At 30.2% G+C, this 14,962-nt stretch overlaps 1 protein-coding gene across 6 annotated transcripts in view; it reads left to right on the top strand.

The window, feature by feature from the left end:
- Positions 1-14,962, top strand: part of LOC142329301 (exonuclease mut-7 homolog) — an 81,484-nt gene that overhangs the window by 21,611 nt on the left and 44,911 nt on the right. For all 6 annotated transcript variants that reach the window (XM_075373754.1, XM_075373755.1, XM_075373759.1 and 3 more), the window contains 2 exons: positions 2,869-3,006; positions 5,834-6,048. In XM_075373754.1, coding sequence (XP_075229869.1) covers positions 2,869-3,006; positions 5,834-6,048 — 353 coding nt within the window. The remainder of the gene's footprint in view (positions 1-2,868; positions 3,007-5,833; positions 6,049-14,962) is intronic.

The raw sequence follows: 14,962 nt of genomic DNA, 5'->3' as shown, positions 1-14,962 counted from the left end.
TAATTTGATAGTTGATGGTGGTAAGTTATGGTAGGTTTTCATGGTTGGAAGAGGCCATACGAAGGTGATAGTAAGTGGTGTAAATACACTGGTGGAAATGTCTGCCGAGGCATTTACATTGGTGGCATCCTGAGAGAGGCCAAACCGATGACTGTGTTGTGTTATCAGGTGTAGAGTGCCTAGAAGATGACATCTAGTAAAGTCCATTGGGGCTAGGAATGGAAGGGGTGTTGTGGCGACCAGGATCGTCACAAGGTGTGTGTCTTTCCCTATGGGTGGGGGTCAGGATTTAGGTAATATGACCGTGGTTTTGAAGTCACTTTATTGCACTATTTTTTAGTCGAGGTGTTGTTTTTCTTACCACTATAGTTGTTAAATTTTTATTTCTACATTATAATTGTACACCTGTATGGGTGAGATATCTCGCCCATATGAGATATCTCATTACCAGTTATGACATTTTTAAAGATGTTTTTTTTGTTGCCAGTTTTCTTTTTCAAAAATTCTGAACAGTCAACATAGTGTGTTTGTTTTTGGTTAGCAGCTGATTCACAGACTTTGCCATAATGTGATAGAGGTTTAGTGTTTAGATCAACATAAAGTGTTTTGGTAACAACTTTTGACTTTTCAAATGTAGTTGGACAGAGTAGATTTTCCTTAAAACAGCATGTATCAGGTTTGATAAAAAATATGCAGAATTTAGTTTTTCTCAAAAAATATTTATTCATCTATATTGATTTTGTCACCTTCAAAGTTTTCCTTTTCAGATATAATTCATTTGTGCTAACATCTTTTCCAGTCTTTGAAGCACTTCTGGAATGCAATTTCCGGTATGGTGTTTAGCTTCTTCAGCGATTTTGTTTTTACCTCTTGAATATTGGTAAAATATCATCTTTCATGGTTCTTTTCAGCTTGGGAAATAGGAAGAAGTCACAGGGGGCTATGTCCAATGAATACAGAGGCTGATGTATCATAACAGTGTTCTTTTTTGGCAAAAATTCATGAATAAGCAGTGCTGTGTGAGCAGGTGCATTTTCATGGTGTAATGCCATGAATTGTTTCTTCGGATTGCTTCACGCAAACAGCTTACAACCTCCAAGTAGTAATCCTTATTGACTCTCCGATAGTGATTTGGCAATTGTCCGTAATCATTTTCTTCACTTTTTTATGTTGTTATCAGTTGTTGATGTGCTGGGATATCCAGGGTGCTCATAATTTTCAACATGGCCCTCTTGGAAATATTTGTACCTCTTGTAAAATGCTTGTTTTATTCATAGAAGAATCACTGAAAGCAACATTCAACATTTTCAGCGTGGTGCTGCACTTAATTCCATTCTTAAACCAAATTCTTTGTTCCATTTTTTCGCAAGTTAAAAATCGCCAATCATACCAAAACACATGTAATCTTTTCAACAGCCAAAAATAAACTAAGCATCCAATATGACTGCCCATGTAAACATACGTTAAGGATAAGTATATCAACATAACAAAAAAATATTGTGACAATTGGACTTACGCAGTGTGGGAAATTAAAAAATTTTGCATATTTTTTAATCAAACCTCATAGATTTGTCACTATTTGCAGTGTTGACAAGTTCACCATACAGCATACTCACATGTATGTGTTCATGTGCTTGTCTTGATATTTTTAATGTCTACACCAGTCTAGCAATCATTTTGCACATCAACTGAGCTTTTTAAACTCTGACAGGTTAATACCATGTTACTCTCTATCATTTTAATTACATTTTTGTATTGAAAATCTGCTCCAGATAGTGTAAATAAAGTTTACAATATTTCAAGAATTGTACAGACTATGAGCATAATGTTTAGTAATGTAAGATGTATTTATGTGTTAATTCTGTATCTATTTCAAAATTTTTCCTCTTATAACTACGTTATAAAGCTTCTGTAACTATAATTTTGTTTGTGCAATAAGGAACAAATGTGGTAAGCAGTTGGTCAAGGAATTGAAAATAAAATATTATGTAATACATTTTCACATTTTTATGTAATAATTTTGTATTAAAAGTCTCCATTAGTTAACTTTTCCCTTATTCTAATGTTGATAAATTAATTTCTCAAGAAGTTCAGTGTAATTAAAATCTTCTGGCTAAAGAAAATGATTCTTGTTGGATTTATAAGCTCATGTTCTTATAAATTTCCTTTGATAGATACTAGACTTGAACTTCATAAAACAGGTGATTCTTGTTGGATTTATAAGTTCATGTTCTAATTAAAAGAAGAGACAGACTTATAGGCCATATATTAAGGCATCCTGGAACAGTCACTCTGATATTGGAGGGACAGGTAGATGGGAAAAATTGTACAGGCAGGCAACGTTTGGAATATGTATAACGAATTGTTACAGATGTACGATGTAGGGGTATAGTGAAATAAAATGACTGGCACTAGATAGGGAATCTTGGAGAGATGCATCAAACCAGTCAAATGATTGAAAATAAAAAAAAAGAGTTATCATTATGTATCACCGTACACCCCCTAATTGTTTTAACTCTTTCAGGGTTAAAGTCAACCCTTCATTATTTTACCTTTGGTATATACAAAAGTGTAAAGAGCAATAAAACCACTTTTCAATCATCCACTCAGCTGTTATTTAAAGCAGAGCACACAGAAGTGAATCTTATATGTTAATAGTTGTTTGACAGGATATAAACTTCTCATATCTGTAAATATTTTTGAATGTTTATTACTCTTAGTACAGTATTTATTTTTTTGAAAAATATATGATTACCATACATCTAAATCCTGCCATTTCTAGAAAAAGTATTTGTAACACTAATTATACATTTTAGATAAGCTCTTCTATGTTAGGATGTTAATATGGCTTTCTTTTTTTAATTTCAGGGAGGAAGTTAGATGCTATGACTCAAACATTGCATAATTGTTTTGCAAATGTATCGAATCCATATTATTCAGCTCTATATATAATGAGAAATAGTGAAGATTTTACGCATGGAAAGACTCAAACATTAGCTTACACAGGTAAGTTTGTATTAAAAAAAAATTGTTAGGTAGTTGTATTATTAGTATTATTATATAGGAGAACTGAAAGCTCCAAAGGATTTCAGCAATAACGTTTATTATATTATTTATTGACAAAAAGGTAACCTAGTCTATTCAGATTTTGTTCTCTGTTGATTACTAGTACCATCTTACCAGTTCAGAATGTTAATGCTTTCCTCCCAGAAATGTTAACTAAAGCTGCAAACATGTGGAAACACTCCATTCGAATAGCACTTTCTACAATATGTGCTTTCCATTTTTTTTTAAATTAACAAATTTGACAAATCATCAATCATTACCATACATGAACTCATCTTAATTTATGTACCTCTGAAATTTCATGTCTGTCGATGAAAGATAATTGAAAGACCATCTTTTGCCCTATAGGATCAAGGAGTCTGGGTGAATTGGTGTCATTTCCGTATTGTGAGTGAGGTATTAAATCAATCTTCCATCATGTTATTAGCTTACCTGAAAAGCTATGGTTTTGTTCACAATAAGGTTAATATCACAAATAGAGATTTTGTGCTTGATAGGAAGTACTTTTTAGCTTCTTTTTTATGAGTACATCAGTTTTCTCATCATTCTGTAGGCCCTGTTTTGAATGCAGCTGGCCCTGTTTTGAATGCAGCTCCATCTTTTTTGTAAATTTAGACAGCTAGTGAATCCTGGCAACATTCTTATCCCACATCAGAACACTGCAAAATCTATATGACTGCAATATGTTAAAGACCAGCAGATTATCATAGTAGTTGAAGATATGCTTACCTTTACCTTCATCATCTTGTGCTGTTTAACACCCTACAAGGTGTAATAGATTTCAGCTTGGAGAACTATAACATTCTTATTGATAATTAATCACAAGGAAGTCTTCATTTATTCTAGCTTATCCTGCAACCATTTGTGAAAATCACAAGATTGGTTAACCCAGGTCTCTACTCTGTTTTCAATATGGACTGTGAATGGATGAAGCCCTGACACAAATAATGTCTTATCGCAATAGAACCAACTTCTCCTTACCAGAAGATTGTTGGGCTTCTACTACAAGGGCCATTCGGAAAATTCTTGACCTGACAGAGAAAATATAGGGATTTTTCAGAATCTTTTATTTTTCATTTACACATATATTATCTTGCAATTTTGATACATATTGACCAATGACTTTCCAACGCTTTAATACCCTCAGTATAATGTGCTATGACCAGCTCTACAAAATATGCTGTTGTCTCAGCTTTGATTTCATCATTTGAAGTAAATTTTCATCCGGTGAGCTATTTCTTCAGGTTTGAGAAGAGGAAGTAATTACTGGGAGCTAAATCTGTTGAATTTGATGTACTTTAGAGCACTTCAAAGTGAAGGTCATGAAGTTTTGCAGAACAACTTGAGACATGTGCAAGCACATTATCTTGATGAAAAAGCACGTTCTTTTTGGCCGGGTATAGATGTTTAGCCTGAATAGCATCCTTCAATTGGTCCAGTAGTGAAGTCTAATACTCGCCAGTGATGGTCCTGCCATTTTCGATTGTCTGTAAGCATCATTCCTCGAAAATTCCAAAAAACTATAGCCATGACTTTTTTGCAGATGGAACTGTTTCTGCTACCTTTGGCACACTTTCACTGCTCTCACCCACTGTTTAGAATTCTGTTTGGTCTCTGGCATTTAACAGTGAGTCCATGTTTCATCTACTGTTGTGAACATCAAAAAATTCAGTGGAATCACATTTAAAAAGGTTTAGCCTGAGAAGTGTTCAGTCATATCCATTTTTGTTGTTCTGATCTCAATTGTGGCACCCAGTGAGCAGAAAGCTTTTTTAAACCCGAAACATTATGTAAAATGTAGTGACATGATCTACTGAGATGTTTACAATATCAGGAAGCTTATTTATCTTCATTCTATGATCATTTTATATGTGGCATTGTGGATTTTTGTAATGATTTTATAGTTATAGCGGTTTTTGGGCATCCTGAGTATTCACCATCTTGAATGGATGCACAAATGTGTACATATTCAACAGCCCAATTTTTCTTAAAAATAAAGTGGAAGAATCCTTTAAAGTGGAACCTAACTCTTTTTATACATCTGCTGGGGTTAAACTTTTTAAAACAAAGTACTTTATAACAGCTTTAACTTCAATTTTAACCATTTTTCAGAAAATGTCTAAGCGTGTTTACTTTATTTGATTGCCACAAATGCATGCATCTGAAACTTTGCTGCATGACATCTAAAGGAGCATACTTGACAAACATCTTAAATCATTTGGTTGTACTTGTGCAATCTGTTCAAGCCAAGAACTTTTAAATAGCCCTGGTATATCGGATTATCTGTAACTTCACCATAATTCATACAACCTCTGGGACAAAGGTCGTAATATTCTTCAATTTTATTTTTAGGCCTAGCACCTGGCTTATTTTTATAATTTTGTCCAGGAACGACAAGCAGTACCTTAATTAGTTGTCCTGGCATTCCAGGTGAGTTTTTAACCTTGCTCAAAAGCTTCAAAATGAATTATTCTGGTAACTTCTCCAAAGGCCTTTAAGTATGCTCCTATTTTTAGTACAGTTTAATACAGTTTACAGTTTTAGTACAGTTTAATTTTTCTTAATTTTGAAGTTGATGTTTATATTTAGTTTGTGTTCTATTTCTAAATGAATAATTTTGAAGATTTTTTATACAGTTGGAAATATGTTGGTTATGCTGTAATAATAATCACATTACAGCTTTGTTTTACACTTAAAAGACATTCATTATTTCTTTGTTTTGTTTTTGTTTCAAGACGGTTGATCTCGTTTTAATTTTTTCTTGCAGTAATAGAGGAGTTGAGTAAATGGTTAAGATTCACACAATCAAATTATAGCTACTGTTTAACAGATAATTTAAAAGTGAAAGCATTTAATGTTGTGACTCAGCAGAGCAATGCAACTCTAATAAAATTAGTTTTTAATGTATATGAGCTAAGAGAAATCAAAACTTCATTTATGGGACAGGTTCAAGAATTACTGCAAAATAAACAATATAAGGAGGTAAGCAGAATTTACATACACATCATTTTAATTAATTATGCTGTTAGTAATTAAAGTTAATTAAAGAACAAGTTCTTGCTCTTGTTTTTACAAGGGTGAAAGTAATTTATTGATTTCATTGAAACTTTTTGATATTTATGAAAATTATTTTAGGTCATCAGAAATAATTTTTTTTTTTTTTTAACAGTATGATCTAGAGAATTTTTTGCTATTTTAGCTTATTTTTACAATAAAATTCTTATGTATTTATTGATTTTATTGTCTAATATGTCTTTTGACAAAATTACTTTTCCACACTATTATAGAATTAAAATATCCTGTTATCGTTGGAATAAGAAAACTGCCATTTATCAGATTATGGATCAATTAAGCTAAACTGTTTTTGAATGAACAGGTTGATATTTCATATCTATTTATTAAATCAACTTTATATAGTCAATGAAAGAGTTGCATGTTTGTGTATCTCATAATTTGGTAGGTAATATATTATTTATTTTTTTTTTTGTGTGAACAGTACCACCTTAAGTTCTCTGTGAATGCTAACAAATACTGTGATTATATTGTCACTTACTTTTTACTTACTCATGACTTAACTGTTATGTATTCTTGGGGATTACAGTCTTAAGTAATTCCACTCGTACACAAATAAAAACCTTAATTTAAGGGCTTTTTATCATATAATATTTTAAAACTTAATTAGCATTTACCTGTGTATGATTTGGTTTATTTGAGATCTAATGTTATTTCTTCATTTTCCTCCTTGGCTTGTGTACTTTTCTTCATATTCATAATTTCAAAGCATAAAACATTAATTAAAACGATAAATAATGTTGTATTTCTAATTACTTAGATGTTTATAAATTTTTTTTTATACAAAATTAAAATTTTGTAAAAGTTAGTTATTTTGAGCATCTGCAGGTCACATCATATCAGCTGATTTCAAAGTCGAGAGTTCTAAGGTTAAAATCCTAGTAAAGGCAGTTACTTTTATATAGATTTGAATACTAGATCATGAATACCGGTGATCTTTGGTGGTTGGGATTCAATTTATCACACATCTGAGAAATGGTCGACCTGAGACTGTACAGGACTAAACTTCATTTACATTCATACATATCATACTCACTCAACCTCCAAAGTAATACCTTACAATGGTTCCTGAGGCTAAACAGAGAAGAAATAAGATCACATAGTATACAAACATGAGCCACATTGTTGTGATCATCTAGTTTAATCGATTAACCACCAATACTAAAGAACCTTTTCGTAAACAGTTTTTCTTTTTAATTTCTGCAAATTTTTTTGCACTTTGTATAATTTGCCTTTATCTTCTTAGGTATAGTAATCATAAAACAAAAAATTATAAGTTTTTAATTAGCAAATTTATTTGCAAATCAATACTGTGTTTTATAAGATTGTGTAACCCTGTTCATGTGAGGAATACAATGATATCCATATGCTTGTTAAAAAAAATATTTCTGTTTTATCGGCTTATTTAATTGTTGCTTTTATTCATCAATTCATGAAAATTATTTATTTTGAAAACTGATAATGAATACTGGTTGTTAAAAAATAATGGTATGATGACACACCTTTGGCTTATGGAGTGATGAATCACATGCTAGGCACGCAACATGTTATTCTTACATAGCAAATAATATCCTTGCAATCCCACCTTGAACTACTTTTTGTTTTTCATTTTACTATTTTTGTAGATCAGTTTCTACATTTGTCAATAAACAAAATTTACAATTTGGTGTTTTTGCTCATAATTTATCTATTGATGAAGAAATGGTGCTTTATTTTGGAAGGCATTCAGCAAAAGTGTTTATCAAGGGAAAACTGATTAGATTTGGATTTAAGCTTTGATGTTTGTGTAGTTCAGTTGAGTATTTTTATAAATTTATTCCATACAGAGGTGTAAAAAAAAAAAAATCTGAATATGGTCTTCGGACACTTTACTGGATTTGTTAAATATTGTATCCAATCCTAATGAGCATAAAATCTTTTTGACAATTTTTTTCTTCATGTTATCTGTTTAATGTACTGGACGAAAAAGAATATTTTGAGACTGGCTGTTTAGATAGAATAAGCTTCCTAATTACCCATTGAAAAAACAAATTTCACAGGTGCGAGATGGAATCATAATGCATCCCAACCCCGTAGGGGAAGACACCCGTCTAGTGATGTTCCAGTCGCCACACCCCCCCACCGCGTTTCTTGCCCTGTTGGGCTTTAATGGGAGTCGTCTATCGCCCTCTGACTTTTTACATCTCATAGTAATAAGCCTGTCTTCGTTGGGATGCCACCGATGCAAATGCCTCGGTAGACATTTGCATCGGTGATTTAATAACTCAGCTTATTGCCTTCGCTGTAGAGTTTATCTGGGAATCATAATGCAGTGGCGACAGTTGCTAGTAACCACAGTGGCTATCCATTATCAAATACGATATATTTGATCCATTATCAAATTCAAAAAGATGCAGCCAAAAACACCATGATTGTCGTTCAACCATTAATGATAGCAGAATATACTAAAAGTATGGGTGGCGTTGATTCTTTTGACAACGGTATTGAAAATTATAGAATTTGAATTAGAGGAAAAAAATGGTGGTGCCCATTGTTTACAGATGCTGTAGATTCTATTATAGTAAATTCATGGAATATATACAGACTTGCAAATAATAGTAAAATCAGTCAAATTGATTTTAGAGGTCTTTTCTTGTATAAACACTGATAAAGAGTGAAGAAATAAAAATACCACGAAGCATTGCTGAAAATGAAGAAAAAATTAAAAATATTTTCCTTTACCACCAGTGATAACAAAGGGTCGTCCATCAAAAAACAGTTTGCCAGAAGATGTTCGTTAAGTTCAAAAAGGGCACATGTTATTTCAGTGCATGTGGGAAAGCTAGACGAAGATGTAAGCTATGCAAAAACCATAAAATTTTTTTTTTATAAAATTAAAGTGCACCTAAATTCAAAATGTTTTCAAGAATTTCATTCACAGCAAAAAAAATAATTATTTATTTTATAAAAAAAATTTTTTTTTAATTTATCTGTTACTGTATTACTTTCAGTTTAATAAATTGTAATATAAATTGTTCATATGTCTTCTTATTATACTCTTCAGAAAATTACATTTTTACATGCTTTTTGCCAAAGATGCATAAACTAACTATTTATTCCTGAGCAATAATTGATTTTTTAATTTATATGAAAATATTTCTACTAATGGATAAAATAAAAAGTTTATTTAGAAAAAAAATTGCGTATGTTTATGTCTGGCAGATAATGGGTTAACAGCATTATACAGGTGAGCAACATAAAACTGAACCCATAATGAAACTGCTACCCAACACTATTTATGAAAGACTCTCACACAACTAGCATGATGAGTGGATGTAAATGTTACTACTAATTGTGCTCCCATTTGTCAGGTGGTTAAGTTTCAGTGCAGTATACGTTTTGTTGTAGTGCAGTTGTGTTTGTAAAAAAGGCCTTATTCAATCCAGGAAAGGATAGCTGTAGTTGAGGCCTGTATTCACTCTGGATAATTTGAAGAATCTTTTCAAGTATTCGTAGAAAAATTTCTGAAGGCCTGTATCACAACAAAGAGTAGCATACATGATTTAGTTAAAAAATTTAGTAAAAAAAACAACAGGTTCAGTTTCAAAGGCAAACAAAATAGGCAACCTTCCATTAGGACTCCACAGGCCATTGATGATAGTGAAAGGGGAATCTACTGCCAGTTCAGAAGATGCCATTTTCAAAGAATTCTATGTGAAATTAACTGATAATGAAAAAGAATATAACTTCTTCCAACAAGACAGAGTAAAGTGTCACACATCAAACGTTTCACTGAATCGCATTCATGCAGTTTTCACAAATGAACGAGCTATCAGCAGAGGACGGTGGCCTCCATGTTCCCCATAGTTGTCTACTTGTGATTTTTTTTCTTTGGAGCTACTTAAAGGAGAGAGTTTATGCATCCCCACAATATTAATGAACTGAAAGTGAGCATTCAATAAGAAATCAACACAATTGAACAATTGACAACAACATTTTGTGTCAGACGACTCTCAATATGATCAGTCGAGCACAAAAGTGCATTAATGCCCAGGGTGATCATATTGAACATCTTTTGTAACGATAAGGTAAATAAATGCAACATTTAAATTACGCTTAATGTTTTTTTTTTATTTATTTTATCCGTATCATTCATAAAATTTCATTCCGACATAACCTACTGATTCTGCAGCAGTTACATTATGGGTTCGGTTTTTTGTTGCTCACCTCTGTATATTTATTAAAAAAAAAAATCATTAGTGATATTATATTGAGTCTGCTAAGCGTGAATTCATTTTTGCTTGTATGGTTGTTTTTTGTTTTGTTTTTTGGTTATTCAGAAGAAATAAGTGTAGAATATGGAAGAAATCCTAAACTTATTGAATCATATGGAGATAGTATGAGTTAAATATATGCACATACTAGAATAATGAAAATACATTAGGATTGTAAAAACATACAGTGATCCCTTTATAAGCAAGTATGGAGATAAAAAAAAATGAAATATTAAATTTTATGATAAATTTGTTCAGTTTTGTTGAAATTGCATTAACTACTCGACTATACTTGAACTGGGAGTATGCTCTCATGTTTAAAACATTTCACTCTCTAAAATGCTTACTTTGCACTAACAATTCCAAAATTTAATTTTCAATACATCAAAAATTAATTTAAATGTCAGGAAAAGATTTTTGAAAGTGTATGTTTGGAGTGTCGCTTTATATGGAAGTGAAACTTGGACGATCGGAGTATCTGAGAAGAAAAGATTAGAAGCTTTTGAAATGTGGTGCTATAGGAGAATGTTAAAAATCAGATGGGTGGATAAAGTGACAAATGAAGAGGTATTGCGGCAAATAGATGAAGAAAGAAGCATTTGGAAAAATATAGTTAAAAGAAGAGAGACTTATAGGCCACATACTAAGGCATCCTGGAATAGTCGCTTTGATATTGGAAGGACAGGTAGAAGGAAAAAATTGTGTAGGCAGGCCACATTTGGAACATGTAAAACAAATTGTTAGGGATGTAGGGATGTAGGATGTAGAGGGTATACTGAAATGGAACGACTAGCACTGGATAGGGAATCTTGGAGAGCTGCATCAAACCAGTCAAATGACTGAAGACAAAAAAAAAATTTCAATAATCAGTGATTGAATCTTTTTATTGAAAAAACAAACCAAGTTGGAGGTTACTCATTTACTTATTAACTTTTAAGGTTAAAGTTGATTTCTGTAGAATTCATTATTTAAACTAGTAAAAATTTTACTGTAGGTGATAAGTCTATTTAAAAATTAAATTTTTTTTTGAATAATTTGGTATAAAGCGTGTTACACTTAATAAAATACTTAGCTTATCATCTTTGACACAGTCAATAAATGCATTTTTTAATTCAGTTGGGAACATGAACAAAGCATACACGTCAGTCATGATACTATCATGGTTATGTTAATAGAGCAAAAAGGAGCAATAAAATTTGTGAATGAAACTACATTATTAATAGGTGGAACGATTCATGGAAATCTTTTGGCACATTTATTAATGATGATGGATAATAAAAACTGTTACAGTGATTCGATCTAATCATACCTGTCAGTTTACCATTAATTGCCTTATCCAATCTGATTGGATCTTGCATTCAACAGGATAAAAGCTGTAGTACAATGAATTCTATGCCAGGTCGGTGCATTTTTTTTCTGTACAACATGGAATGTTTACAGTTTTTGTGATTACTTATTGTCCAATTAAACATAATATTGATTTAACTCTATTTTTATTTAATTCTCTTTGTGCCAGTGTCAGTACCATAGATTCTCTGGCTATATACTCTGGGTTGTCTACCATATATATATATATATATATATATATATATAAAACAATATTTTCTGTAAAAATATTTTTTTTAAATTTTATTTATTGCTTTGTTCAGTTTGTTACTTTCTTACTGTAAGAATATTTGATGTTATAGCTATAACAGGAAATTATGTAGGTAAAAAATGTGAATTTTTTAAGTTGTATGCCTTTATTTTTTTAATAGATTTGAATTAATTGTAAAATATATATTTTACTAAAAAAATATATAAATATATATATTGACAAAAAATATATTTTTGTCAGATAGACATTTTTATGTTGACCTGTATGTTTGTACATTGTATTTGTATGTTGACCTGTGTTTGGTCTTATAACTCTGGACCCCGCTGACCAATTTTCTTCAAACTTTGTAGACAGTCTTCAGAGGAAAAAATCTATTAAACTTTTGCAAAAATTGGAAAATGGGTGGTGGTGTTTTGGCTGAAATAAAATTTCAAATCTTTACTGTGGCAGTGAAGCAATAACATTTTCTTATATAGGTTTTTTATCAAGATCGCAAATTGCCAAAAATTTTTATTTAATTATTTACCCCTCTCAAAAAAATTATTTTAAATATTTCTCTTTTTTAACAATATTTTGCTTCAGAATAGGAGGAGTAGATGAGAGTTTTGCATCCCTATTTTCTAAATCAATAGACCTTGAAACCTCTACTTTTTTTACCATTCTACTTCAGTGGTCTACGGTAAATTTTTTTAAAAATTTATTTTGTAAATTTAAAAACATCTCTTAAGTAATCCGTTGCATTTAAAGTTTAAAAAGTTTACTTTTTTAGTAGTCCTTACTCTTTAGTATACCTTGAAAAAAAAATAGTCAATAATTTTCAACCCCTTCCTAGAAAATTACAAGTCTTTCTATTTAGAATTATGGTTTTATCTGTAATTTTTGGATAGTTTTAAAAAATTATTATTTTTAACTATCTTAGGGTTATTAGGGATTATTTTCTTAAAAATTAATTTTACCTGAAAACTTCTCCTAGAGAATGGAGCCTGAAAATGAAAAAAAAAAATTTATCCAATATCAAATTTTTAATGTTCAAAATGTCTTTTGTTAAATAATAGTCACTAAAATAGCTTAAAATCCCTCTCCTGATGTGGAAACTCCCAAATTTTCAATAAGTTGAAAGTGTATTTTTCAAAATAATTGTGTAACTAATATTAAAAATTTTGGTTATTGCTTTTCTTGTTGAGCATTTTGGCTCAACAAATATATTTTTTAATATGTCCACAAGGAAATAACCGAAGGAAAATTAAACATTTGTGATTAATATTTTTTAACATTTGTATATTATATTTTTTTATTTCTTCCGGCTATTGAAGTTTACATTTTTGAGTTTTTTGGGTATTTATAAAGCACTTTTTGTTTAATGTTTTACATGAATGTTGTCATACTTTTGATTCATCATAACTTATCTCTTCTGTGTTTTTTCCCAAAACATAGTCGTCATAAAGGCCATAGCAAAGAATCCACAATCGTAAGCATTGATTTTTGGTTTTGAACTTTGTGAATGGTTGTTTTCATATTAATGTCATACAATTTAGATAAAAATTTGAAATCCATTTTCTTAAGACAGAATTGATTCAAACTGTCATATACATAAATATATGCCATTAACAAGAACACAAAACAAGAGTCTCACAGTTCAGTTTTCATAAGTCCTTACTAAGTATAGAAATAATCAGTTTTTTCTTTATATTTTTTATTTAACTGTGTATCATAAAATTAGAAAGAAGTATTTTTACATAAAAATATTCATAATTTAAAATATCCAAAAAGAATCATAATTTTGCTTATTGTTTTTTTAATAAAAAAGGAATTGTTTTATCTAAAAAGATACAAATAGAGCTTAAAATGATTGAATTAAAAAGTCGAATGCATAGCTTGACTGGCTATGCCGGTAAAGTTATGTAATCTGTTGCAGGTTTTTGTTTTGTTATTTTCTTTATAGTGGACTGCTTTGTTGATCATGTTTATCTATATTTGAGACCATTTGTAATTTGAATTTTTATAAATTGTGGTAGTATTTATGATTATTTTTCTGTAAACTAAAGATTCAATTTGTTTTTTATTATTAATTGTGTTAAATTGTTGTTGTCCATTAATTAAAAATTTATTCTCCTGTTTAAGGTTAATTATTATTTTATAATAAATATTTTAAATTCATTAAATAGCTTAAAGTGCAGAGGGATGTAATTTTTATTTATCATTCTCTTATCTAATAATTACAATTGTCAATTTGTCATGATTAAATATTTCTACGTATTAGTAATAATAAATTTATGCTATACTGTATTCAATATATTAAAATCTGTGATGTATAAAATTACCTAGTGAAGTTTAATTCACAATGTTTGTTCTTGGTATTAAAAAAAAGCAAAAAAGTTTTTATTATAGATTTGTAGTTGTTTAAAAACTTTTACAACTGAGCAAATATAAATTTACAGAAATGTTTTATTAAATTTTTTTAAGTGGTATGAAATGTAGCAATATAATGTTTACATAATTTATTATTGGCGTGACAATCTTAGGGAAAATCACTTTAATACTTAATCATTCTATAATGTACACTTGTCCCAAAGATTGAAATATCTTTCTAAATTTTATATTATAATCATATTTGTTTGATATGTACAGTCTTTTTTCATGGTTTTGTATATTCCAACAAATCATATTGGGAAAATGGAAATGTGGATGATGAACAGTCAAACTGGTGATTAACCCTGTTGGTGACTGAATATTTGACACACAACACTTTCATTTGTATTTTGTGACTAAAAATTATCACACATTCTGTTCTGAAAAAGAATTAGGTAACTGTTTTAAAATTGTACTTATATCATTATCGCTTGTGATAAGCTTATTCAGATTATTATTATTATTACTCTGATCATTCGTCATCCAATCAACAATTTGGATTTTCAACACATTCTTCATCTTGCATCACTTTGAGTTGATATCAAATCAACGTTGAATTTTTAAA

Source organism: Lycorma delicatula, chromosome 8, assembly GCF_047948215.1.
Source record: "Lycorma delicatula isolate Av1 chromosome 8, ASM4794821v1, whole genome shotgun sequence".
NCBI lineage: Eukaryota > Metazoa > Arthropoda > Insecta > Hemiptera > Fulgoridae > Lycorma > Lycorma delicatula.
Note: the sequence above shows the minus strand (reverse complement) of the source record. Positions and strands in the feature narration are given on the sequence as shown.